Source organism: Plectrocnemia conspersa, unplaced genomic scaffold, assembly GCF_051122295.1.
Source record: "Plectrocnemia conspersa isolate PC_06_02 unplaced genomic scaffold, ASM5112229v1 ptg000011l, whole genome shotgun sequence".
Taxonomy (NCBI): Eukaryota; Metazoa; Arthropoda; class Insecta; order Trichoptera; family Polycentropodidae; genus Plectrocnemia; species Plectrocnemia conspersa.
The window spans coordinates 24927741-24940495 of record NW_028277175.1 but is presented as its reverse complement, the minus strand read 5'-3'; the positions used below and the strand labels follow the sequence as shown (position 1 = coordinate 24940495).

The 12755-nt window shown below is 30.5% G+C and overlaps 1 protein-coding gene across 12 annotated transcripts in view; it reads left to right on the top strand.

Moving 5' to 3' along the window:
- Positions 1-12755, top strand: part of mmd (disintegrin and metalloproteinase domain-containing protein mind-meld) — a 641110-nt gene that overhangs the window by 602119 nt on the left and 26236 nt on the right. For all 12 annotated transcript variants that reach the window (XM_088196874.1, XM_088196873.1, XM_088196875.1 and 9 more), the window contains 2 exons: positions 6891-7184; positions 11942-12114. In XM_088196874.1, the coding sequence (XP_088053000.1) occupies positions 6891-7184; positions 11942-12114 (467 nt within the window). The remainder of the gene's footprint in view (positions 1-6890; positions 7185-11941; positions 12115-12755) is intronic.

Genomic DNA, 12755 nt, shown 5'->3' with positions numbered 1-12755 from the left:
TAGTAGCTTGATATTTAGATATGTAATAGTTAATCTAGCTAAGTACTATATTATAACTTTTATTCAAAAATAAATAACAATATGTTACAAAACAATAAAACTGGACTTGATATAATACTAATTTTATAGTAAAATACAGATAAGATGAACTTTTTAATTATTTTTTCAATAATTCACATATAGTTAACAAGTATATATTTCCTCATGAACGGATATTGCCAGGTTTCGCATATCTTTTTTGGCAAAATATCGTTAATTTTAGGAAATTTGACAGTGCTTTCAAAATTATTATTTGAAAGCAAAGTGCGAGAAAACGTCCCAAAGTTGCGCTTTGGCGTTTTCTCCACAGGAACGCTTAGTCATCCGCATTGAAACTTTTCAAAGAAACGCTGATTGTTAATTCATAAACTTTGCGATTTGACGTGACATAAATATTGTGAAACGATTTTGTTCTCACTCCTCTAGGAAATTATTTATTATCGTGATGATTACATACACACAAACTGTACTTAAAACAAATTGAATCGAACTTATTTATATAAATCTATAATAATAAAAAAAGTAATGATTATATTTTTCCATTATACAATTTTAAGAAATTGCTTATTTATTACATTTTTAATGCTAATTTGTAGATTTTATTTATTATTAGTGCAATTAAAATTTATATATTCATGTATATAAAAGTAACATAAATTAAATATTTTTTTATACATTTATTATCCATAAAAAATGCGTCTTTCTTGATCATTAAAAATGGACGCTTATGACAAGAGCTTTGAACTTTTGTTGCATCGCATTTTAAACAAACCTGCGGCTTTAAATATAAATTGCTCAGATAGCCACTCCGGTGATTAGGGTAGAAGACAATAATATTAAGCACATAGTAGAATATATTGTCTAGCGCGCGTCCTTTCCAAATAAAGCGTAGTATTTTAAATAGAGTAAAATTTAAAAAATAGACAGTGACTTTTTATTGATAAGCTATTTTCTTTGTCAGAAATATATTCTAAAAATGTAAATAATAAATGCTAAAGTGTGAATTAATGTGTATTTATTATGCAAAATAATAAAAGATTATTCTCATTGAAGATAAATTTCGAACGTCTAATATATTTAATAGCTTCACATAAGTATTAATGCGTATACATATATTAAAATATCATCGTTTAAATATTACACAATGTATTCCGAATCAATAATCTTATAACAACGAAACAAAGACTTGCACCCTAATGGAGAATAACAAAATTAATCCTGTTATCCTTCAAAATCGTTACACGATTCAGAATTGACGGGGCTTAAGAACCCGAAACCTACTTAGGAAGAGAGAGAATGGAAACGTTTAGTCCGGCAGAAGTTTGCCAGTTAACTTAACTGTGAAAATTAATCGTTGTGTGTGTGTATGCAACACGACATTATAGCAAGTTAGTCCATTCATCAAAAAGTATAAATTAATAATAAAAATATAGTTAAAATATGTAGTCATACATGTCAATACGATTTTTTTTAATGATTTATGTGCATAATTGTTTACAATTTAACTATTAGTAAATTATTTATTTTTTTATAACGTGTGGTAAACTGTATTTGTAGTTCAAGTGGTATTATATTAATGAACTCATAAAGTGTCTTATTTCATAGTTTAAATCTAGTACTATTTTTTTCTCCATCCTATATATATTTTTTGTATAAAAGTGAAATGACAGGCCGTTTATCAAAAATGCTGACAGTTGTAATATCTCCCCATTCCCATCTTTCATGAACAAAAACAATTTCTTGTACTTTATCATAATTAAATACGGATCAGAGGGCTTCAGATATTTTTCTCAATTGTGAAAATTGATATACCCGAGATAATATTATCAAATATAGAAGCGATACAGAAAAGAAACATATAAATGTATATGATACTTTAATATATGGCATTATAATTAAATGTAATAACTCCATTGCCATATATTGTGTTACTTTATCATATTATATATTTACTTTTTAGATGAATTTATAAAAAGTATGCATGTGTGTTATAGGTCATTTATTTTTATATTACTCTATTTATGTTTTTTAATATAATATTATTAAAAAATATATTTTTTGTAGGGAAAATTTATTTTTTTAGTAAAGAATAGAAGTTTTTTAACGACACTACAATACATTAAAAAATATTGCACTAAATCAATTAAAATAATCATCTTTTTCAATCTCTCAATTTGCTATTTTTCTTATTTGCAGAAAGTAAATATTACTGCTTAAAAATAATGTATAATTAAGTATTAACTAAAAGACATAGATAATAAAATTATGCAGAAATAAAATATATGCTTAAAATACGAAAATTAATATTTTTTAATGAAAATTTCACACGTAAATTTAATTTCCAATATGGTTTAAATTTAGTTTTAATAATATTATTAGTTTTATAAATATTTTTACAACAAGTGTTTTAAAAGTAACCTTAGAACATATACAAAAAAAATATTCACTGACTTTTGTGTTTTAAATGTAAATTCTATTTTGCAGATTCTCTATGAGCAATTTTTTTTGTTTTGAAGTTAGCTAAACTATTGTTCCCTATCTTTGCCAGATTGATCTCATTGTTAGTTCATTTTTAGAAAAGTTTTATTCTCATTTTCGTTTTAACTCCAAGAATTTTAAATCTTGAACAGTGTGATTTAAGATCACATGGACTAAAAAGCAAATTTTCAAAAGTGATTTTTACAACATAAAAATCTGTGCCTTTAAATTCAGTTTTCTTAGATTTTTTTGGTCTTATGGATAATTATTTTAAATCGAGCTAGGCTGTACATATTAGATATAAAATAAATATATTGAGCTATTGCAGCTCAGATATAACATCAATATGTATATGATACAAAAATACATACATATATATTGACAATGTTTAAGTTAAAATTACTAATACAAAAAAATATACTTTTAGCTTAACAATATATAATAACAATACTTAGAGGATATTAGGAATACAATTATATGTTATTATCTAAGAGTCGCATTTGAACATAGGTGTATAAAAATACCTATACCATTTTTTGCTTATTAGCCAAAACTGAAATAAGTAGTATCCTTTATTTATTACTACTATTAAATTACTTTAATCACCTGACAGGATACCCTAATGCGTCAAAATAGTCAAACAACCATACATAGTATTATTATAATGCACAAAAAAATATAATACAAGCAAGATAAAAATATTAAAAATAAATTATACGAATGAGTCGGCCGGTGCGGACCTCCTGGGTCTATCGTTCATAGATTGTAATTCTTGAAGACGTTTCGAAACCCAAAACTGTACTTCCTTGAGAATAGTTTGATTGTTGAGAGCACCCTCTACTGCTTAAAAAAAAGCTAAGCGACATATAACCTTCTGTGAAAGCTAAGCGAATCGTATTCCAACGCTCCTTAAAAAATGGCGTTGGGTTACAATAACCGAAAATAATCAAATAGCTTTGTATAAATACGTCTTAAAAACCTTTTCTAATTTCGATTAATAGGGAGTGTTTGGTCATTTAGAGACTCCAAAAGTGTCATATAGAACGCGAATATCTGACGGAAATGCTTTCCTTATAACAAATTTGAGTATATTGAAAAATTTACGTGGGAAGAGCCCCTTCACTGTCTTCCAAAAGTGAATCTAGATTAAATGTTTCTATAGCCAAAATGTTTCTACTGAGATTTTAGGAATAATCTAATGGCGAAAAGGATTAGGAAAATGATTCAGTATGCCACTTTCTAACACTAAATGGTAAACGGTTGGCATCATAAGATTCCCTATCGAGCTCGACGGTTTACCGTTACATTCTAATTAGAATCCACTAATATTTGCCTCTCAGCCATACACCGTGGGGGTGTTACCCTGCGCTTCTAAAGAAATATTCACTTTTTTATTTTTATAATATAATAATGCCATTTTCTTATAATAAATACAAATATTTTATTGCTTTTGGAAACAACAATAGTATGAACACATTTAATAATGCCTATAATAAATATATTTATTTAAAAGAAAAGAGAAAAAGACGGTTGACGGGAGGCTTCATAAGATTCCCATATCGTCTGGACGAAGTACCGTTACACGAAATAGCATGCTTTAACTCTTTCTTCGTTGCGTGCGACACCCCTCCCACTTTTATTTCTAGGGGATCGGCGTCAGTTGGATTGTTAAATGAATAAATTCTATTAACCTTTAATACCACTAACTTCATTCCATAAATTTACTACTTATGTATCTGATTTTTTTAATTTTGCGCAGAATTTCAACGATCTTTTAAATAATTATAATTATTTTTAGTTATTTTAAAACGTCATCCTACTATTTGTGTTCTTAAAATATTTGTATTTATTATAAGAAAAGAGCATTATTATACAATAAAAATAAAATTATCAATATTTCTTTAGAAGCGCAGGGTAACACCTCTACGGTGTATGGCTGAGAGGCAAATAGTAGTGGATTCTAATTAGAATGTAACGGTAAACCATCGAGCTCGATAGGGAATCTTATGATCTGACGGGAGCCCATCTCCATGGATAATCTTAATCACTATGTAGAGAGAATGATTCAGCAACAGATTAAATTTATTAAAACAATTTTAAATTATCTGCATACAGAATAAAACTTTAATTTGTAACAGTGGTATTTATATGATCTATAAAAAAATATATATAGAGCAAGAGAATCTAGCTTAGACTCTTGAGGAGCTCCTGAAGGGAAATATATCAAAATAAGTATTTTTTTAAAGACGATTTATATTTTTTTTATTGTAAACTCAGTTTTAAATGACTTTACATTATATAAAATAATAAATTATACATAGATATAAAAAAAAATTAACCATTTCTAAAAAGTTTCAACTTTTTTTAATAAAGTTATTTTATCTATGTGGCAAAATTCTTGTTGTATTATGAAGTTTATGCTTTTTAATATGATTGAATATGTTTATTTATTATAATATTATTAATATTTTTATTTTATTATTTTATGCTGTGGTAGTGGAAGCCAAAAATAAGTGAGGGGGATGCTCCAGAAATAATACGACTGTAGTTCTAGCAAGTCGTGCGTCTCCCTTTATTTGCTTAATTACTTAATATTTATAGTAAATATTTAATTCAATACACATATGAATAACGATAATGACATATTAATGCGTAACACGTATAAATAATTAATTACATACAATTTAATGAATTAGTAACATGCGTCTATAATAGTTTATCTATGCGAATTTATTTTTAATAAAAATAATATGCTTCTGTATTATATACCGTATTCGCTTTAACTTTTATTAAATGACTGTTGAAGACGATAGAGTAAAACTTATTATTTTTATTTTATGAAGTGAGATTCGTCAAAGCGTATAAAACATATCTCTCGCCTTGGATTGCCACTATCCGAAACCTTTGATGGGTACATATATGAAAGTTTGGTCTCGCGGGGGCCCCGAGCCGCAACTTTGTACCGTATACATTTCTTATTCATCGAAAAGTTTTTTGGACTCCATACGAAGAGCCAGATGTGTGATTTATATTTCAGCCGGTAAGCCTCTGTCTGAAAACTTGCTGGCAATGCCGTTGGTGTATTATTAAAATATGGATAAGGGTTGTTTAAAGGGAAGAGAAAAAATCATACGAGTGCGTGTAAAGGCGATTATGGCACTGACCCGGATCTGGCCGAAAAAGAAAATAAAATTATGCCACTACCTGAAAAAGCTGTTTGCTTTCGTTAAAAGGATCTGGCTAGAAGGTTGATTTTGGAATGTTGAAAGGCAGAACCTTTTAGCCGATTCTTTCAGGTTTATGTTTCAGCTGGATGGATACAATCTGATTATGTAAATATAATAATAATAGCATGAAAACGCTAATGTTGTATATACATTATTCGTTAATGTTATTATATGGCAAATATAAATAAATGATAATTTAAACAGTATTCATTTTCAGATATATTTATAGAATATGTGCTCTTTAAAATGAACATAAATATATCATGACTTAATTAGCGTAATTAGTACAGATACAGAAACAGAAAAAAAATCATCTAATAAATATTTTTTAATATTATTCCAACATTCTCATTACCTTACCATTGCATAATGTATTAACAAATTCAAAGCAGTTTTCTCTATTATTTGTTTTTGAAACTTGCTTTGTATATTTCCGTGGTATTTTCGGTTTTATACATGATAAAAGCTAACCCTTTGGCAACATTGTATCAGCTCTGATTTTGCTCGTTATTACCGAGTGTAATATGATCTTATTAGCAGTTCCTGTGTGGATTGAACCGTAGCATTCCGGCTTGGTTAAACATCCAACAATTGTCAGCAGGATAATTAGAAGCACGTGTATGAACAGAGGAGAATAGAGGGGGGAGACATATGTATATATATAAATATATATCTATGGAAAGAGAGAGAGTGCATACAAGTTTTGAAGTCAGTGGCGCGTTTATTTGCTCAGTCTCGTTAATACGTAGCACAGTAGTGTTTATAATATACTACGACGGCGAAACAATGCAAATGTCTACGGCGGCTACGGGACGCTATGTCTCTCTTGTAAATGGCAACGCGAATGGTCTCATTTGTGTTGTTGGCCCTTTTGTAGCGATGCAGCGCGAGCTTGTTTGCCTTTGAGTTGGTGCAAATATCTGATTGAGTCACGTGATTAGTGCTGGTGTTATACTAAATTGTAGCACTACTCTTACATAACCATATTATCAGATTATCAGGGCGTTCGTAGTATGGCGCGATTTTACATATATATCAATTCTGAACGCATCACTATTAACTTATCTCAAATTCGGATTCTGAGGGATTCTATTATTTACAAACATTCATTTGACAGCACGGCCCTTTGGCACTTTGTTTTAGCAGAAACACCCACATGTCATATTCGAGGCTCGCACCAAGGCTAACAAAGGCTGCGCCAACTCGGGCAACCTCGAGTGGAGGTCCAAGAGCTACCGCAGAACGAAGCACATCAGTCTGACGGCGGAGAGTGACAACGTGGTGGGCAATCCGTCGAGGGAAAAGAGGGACGTACGAGAGGCGACCAAGTACATCGAAACGGCGCTGGTGCTGGACAAGGCCATGTTCGACAAAAGGAACGGCAGCACCAGGGCAGAGGTGGTACACGACGCCATTCAAGTCGCCAATATAGCTGATTTGGTAAGTACCTGTTTGATTCTATAGTGTACTATTTAAACCATTTATTATTTTCATATTGCATCTATGATTGTCCTTTCTTGCGTTGGCTTCATTTGGGTAAACATCAAAGACTTCCTGATCGTCGGTTTGTGTCAGTCTTTCTTGTGCCAATGACAACAAATTGTATGCATCTATATTTGATACACGCGTTGCCCTGCTTTAACCGGATCGTCGATGCCGCTGTCAGGACGCTCCCGTTAGCGTCGGCGTATTTATACGCCTCACTCTATGCATATACTGATTTACCTTTATCTCTGATAATGGTTAGATTTGTTGCAAGCTTGCAGATTTACAGACAGAAAAATCTTCATCAAATCGTTCCACTTTTTTCTGGCAATATATGTTCCTCAATAATGAACCAATTCTTCCTGTATTTTTTTAATTTATTTTGAACCTTCTTTTATAATCTAAATAAATTCTTTATATTTTTTGAATAATTTGGTCATATAAATACGGTGCTTTTATTTATTTCACATCCAGCCCTCATTCAATAATTGCATATGCTTTTGACAAAGTTGATTAATTCTTAAAAATAAATTAGGTTTAGGTTTTCCCATAGAATGTCTTAATCAATATGGGCAACATAACTCGTTTGAATACATTGCCACACAGGGAATTACTGTTTTTTTTACTGTCAATAATAAAGTTATTCATAATTCAAATTCTCACTAATAGTTACTGAAGTATTCTTTAAAATAGATTTCATTAAAGTATCGAGTAAGATATGTTCGAGCTGGCAACGTCACAAATGAGCGCGGACAAATGGGCGTGCGTCAAAAGAGCGCTGCGTTATAAGAGCGTTTACCAAAGTAGCGCTGTAACAAAATAGCGTGCGTTAAATGCGCAGATAGTCATATGCGCGTTTGACAAAAGAAGCACGTCATAAGAGCGCAAAAATATTTGAAGAAAATCAAGTAATGAATATTTTAGGAATTTATAATACAAAATATGGGGAAATTGCGAAAAATATACAAAGAATAAAAATTCACTAGATATAGACGGTAATGAAAATTAAAATGATTAGCCAATGAAAACATTATTATTTATTAATTATTTCATACATACGAAAGTATGGCTCCCCATCCTCATACGTACGATATACATATATATTTTACTAAAATGAAACGCTGATTTTAATTTTGTTATTAGTTTTGTGCTGTAATGTTTCATTAAATTGACAAATAATTATCGACTCGACTTGCAATGAATGCGTACAGTAATAGGGCAGGTATATGGTCCGCCAGACCTTTTTTTTCATATGACGGCGCTCATTTGACGCAAGCTCTTTTGACCGACCGATATACTCTTTTGAGATAGGCGAGTTGCATGTCTCTTTTAAACACACGGCCATTTGCCCAATGAGGCGATTCTATAAGTATGCTTTCAACCATATCAAATGATGCTGCTGTGTTTTATTTTTCTAATATTGTGACCAAAATCAAGATTAAGACAATCAAGTAGATGCCATATACACTGATTTTGAAAAAGCTATAAAAGAATTTTATCATGCCTTAGTTTTTAAAAGTTTGGTTTTACTTAATGACTTTCAAATACAGGCGGCCCTTGAGTTTCGCACATAATTCGTTCCTGAAAATGTGTGCTAATGTTGAATGCACGAATATCGAGGGAAGTAAAAAAAATTGAAATTGTGTGTATTTTAAAATATTTATTTACCAAGTAAATATAAGATGTTTAAGAAGCGTTTAAGAGACACGTTTAAGTAAGATTTGCGGGCGTTTCTTTTGAAAAGTTATCAAGAGCTAACTGTTTTCCACTATTCTTTTTCTTTTCTTCTTATAGTATTTTATAACATGCTATGTTTTTATTGATCGCCCCACGCACTTGAGATATGCGTTCTCCATTGGGATCATAATCTTCCATAATATTTAAAAAAATTTAAAGGTGCGTGAAAGCTTCATTCATATTTTTCATTGTTAAAGAGTTTTCCAAAATAAACCTGTCTCATCTACATTAAATATTTGGCTAGAGGAATATTCTACATCTTCAATAATTTTGGATAATTGGGAAATAAATTCTTTTGCAGCATCTTTATCCGCATCAGCCGATTCTCCAGTAAATTTAATATTGTGAATAGAATACCTCATTTTAAAACTGTAAAACCAACCGTTACTTGCTTGAAAAACCATGTTAAAATATTTTTTTAATCTACCCTTCCAATCTTTGTGCAAACTAAGAGCTTTTGCTTGAATAATTGAAATACTCAGAGGGACATCTTTTTTATGTTAGTCATCGATCTACGATGACAAAGATTTTCCATTTCATCTATGTTTTTTTTTTGCTGTGTTTTTTTAGAATCATATCATTAAAGATTATGGAAATATATCTTTATTTTCCACAATTTTGAACGTATTCTTTAATTATATTTTTATTTTGCAAAATTGAACATATCATAGACCTGTTTTTATTATACGAACGTCCGATTGAAGCAAAAGATTCACCGCTATCATAACGTTTTTTAAAAAAAAAAATGTTTTTTTTTTAATTTGTGTGGCCCATATTTTTAATATGGGCCACACAAGTCATTAGAAAACATTGATACATATGATTTCTTCCAGCTGCTTCTAATCATGGCTCACTTATTAGTAAGTGTCCAGCTGATTAAGTGTTAAGAAGCAAAATGTTCCAATTTATTATTTTAGTTAATAATATACACAACTTTTTAATTTATTCTCAAGATTATTTTGCATACCATGAATACAACTTACATAGTATTATAATGTAAAGGTACATATACCCTCTTTTTATAAAAAAAATCTAGTTAGACTATTCCTTCTGATTATCGTGATAAAATACCACAAAATTTCATTTACATTTTCTTGTTCGATACCTGTTATCATTTTATTATAATTGACCATGCACACTACCTATTCCGGCTACCTCATATGAATATCAATCATTGTTGTTATTGTCGCATATAACTTCGATTATCATGACGTCACTCAAAAATTTTCTTACTGAGTTCACACACACAACTTCTTATTTGATTCCCGCAATCCTTTTACGTCAACCACTATGCATACCACTTTTTTCAGCTACCTCACAATACATATAAATAGCCATCAGCGTGTATGATTGTCGCCGGTCGGTGTCAGACGAACGTTCGTTTCGTGGATTCGCCAATTTCGTTTTGCGATATTAAATTTCTTGCCGTCGCATTTCGTCGGAAATCCGAGACGAGATTCATTCGGATGAAACAGAGCGTTACAATATTGACGAAATACCTTTTTGGGTACAATAAAACATAATTTCTTCTTCTTCTGCCTCCACCTCGCGCCTTCTCCTCCACCTCCTCCATCAATCCATCGTTCCCATCAAACGAGCTACAACCTTCGTTATATAACGCCTCATGACACACACATAAAACTTGTTGTGTGTGTCAGTGTGTTTTTCGCATATTTCATATACATATATGTACGTATATTTTACTGAGAATTTATTCGCGGTTTTCGGCAAGCGCGTACACATTTTGAACTAAACTTCAAAGGCGTTTCGTATTTCACGGTTGCGATTATACGCCGTGTATGATTGTAATTACTTTAACTTTTCCGGTTGTGTATATATATTTGTATGTCTGTCTGTCTATACGTACGTATGTGTATCTTATGGATACTTGTGCGTTATTTTCTGGGTTGGCTTTCGAATTATTAAAGTCGAAAACAATTTTCGTTAATTAAACTCGATGTTGAGGGATTGCTTGTATTTGTTTTTCGAAACTTTGAGTGATGTTGTGTGATTGTTGATTTTCATAAACATTTTGTTTCATACAATGCAGGAAATTCCGGAGAAACAGAAAACTCATATAAAATTAAAAACCCAAATATTTGAGGCATATGATGAATTGAATTTTCAAGTTGATATGCTTTACATTGATTTTGTATTATGTAATGTCTATTATATTAACTAAATAATGCTTACAAACATTTTCAAAACATCTTCAAAATTATTAAAAATGAGAAGCATTAATTTAATGATTAAAATATTGTTCTGGAGCATTTGTATTTATTTTTTCCATAATTTTGCAATAAACTCCATATTATGTGAGATGAATCAGTTCTATGGCAAACTCTTTTTAAACAAATTAATATGATAGTACTGACTTTTCTACGATATGTGTAATATAAATTGCACTAATGTTTAATTAAATAATATTATATATATATAATAGTAAAGATCTAGTTTCTGGATATAGAGTAATTTCCGCATAAAATATACCAAATGGTCAAATAGTAGCTTACTAAGAACAATGATTATCTAATTTATTTTTAGTACATAATAATATGTAATATGTTAATAAATTAATTATTGAATTTAATCACAATTTTGCTTCAATGTAAAAGTAATACTATATATTTTCTATATATTTAAATATAGTCCAATAAGAATTTATTTTTGCTCCAAATTGCCTCTTGGATATATAATAAATATATATTACATTTTCAATCATCCGAAAAGGTCCTTCGTCAATTTGGTACAGCGACCGGTCTCTGTGTAACTAGTATGAATTGTTCAAAGACAATTTGCCTCCGAGATCTCAGATTCAATTATCCAAAATATACTACGTCTCTCTTGATGATTGGGGTGAGATCATCCGTGAACTTTTGACCCTTCGGCGAGGGTCAACAGCTGAGGCGGCACATATTAACAATGTCACAATTATCATGAACGGGTGTTAACCGAACGCTTTATTCTGTTTGCAGTACTTCAGGACGTTGAACACCAGGGTATCTCTGGTGTACATCGAAACGTGGCTGGGGAACAACCAAGCTCCAATAGACAAGGGACAAGATATTAGTAGAGCTTTACTTAATTTTAATGATTATACCTCGAGAAAACTATTCCACATAGACAAGGACACCACACAACTGCTAACGTAAGTATATCTAATATATTAACTAATATTTGAGCTAGGATTACGAATAGATACATTTTATATTAGCTGATAAGCTTCTATGAAACATTAAAAAGGATCAATGTATTCATACTAAAAATTGAAGATATGTATGTCATAGTTAATGGAAATTAAGGCATTGCTATAAATTTATAAAAATTTAAAATATCCTTGCATTAAAATATTATGATTGTTGCATCAAAAGTTTGGACAGTTTCGCTCAATATTTCCGTTCTGTTGTCACTTCCTTATTCTTGTACTTGGCCCTCAGTACTAATCATCAAGAAAACTGAGCGCTTTTAAGTGGTTGGGTTGAAGTTCCTTTGGGTCTAATTTTATTCTCAAAATCAGTCTCGCTCTAAAACGTTGATCTGATTCTTAAGATGGCATTTTTTTTTATCTATGTAGATGCAAAAAAGCTACCTCTAATAATAAAAATGTGATAAATTGTGTATACAGAACTATAGACCAGCTTCAGTGTTGTCAACTCTTGCTAAATTTTTCGAAATAATTATTTATAGATAAGCCTTCAATCCCTTTCGGTAAGTTTTGTTGAACGAACAGTCTATGTTTTATTCTATCTTTTCCATTATTACTAACTTTCTTTCTTTTACTTAAATCTC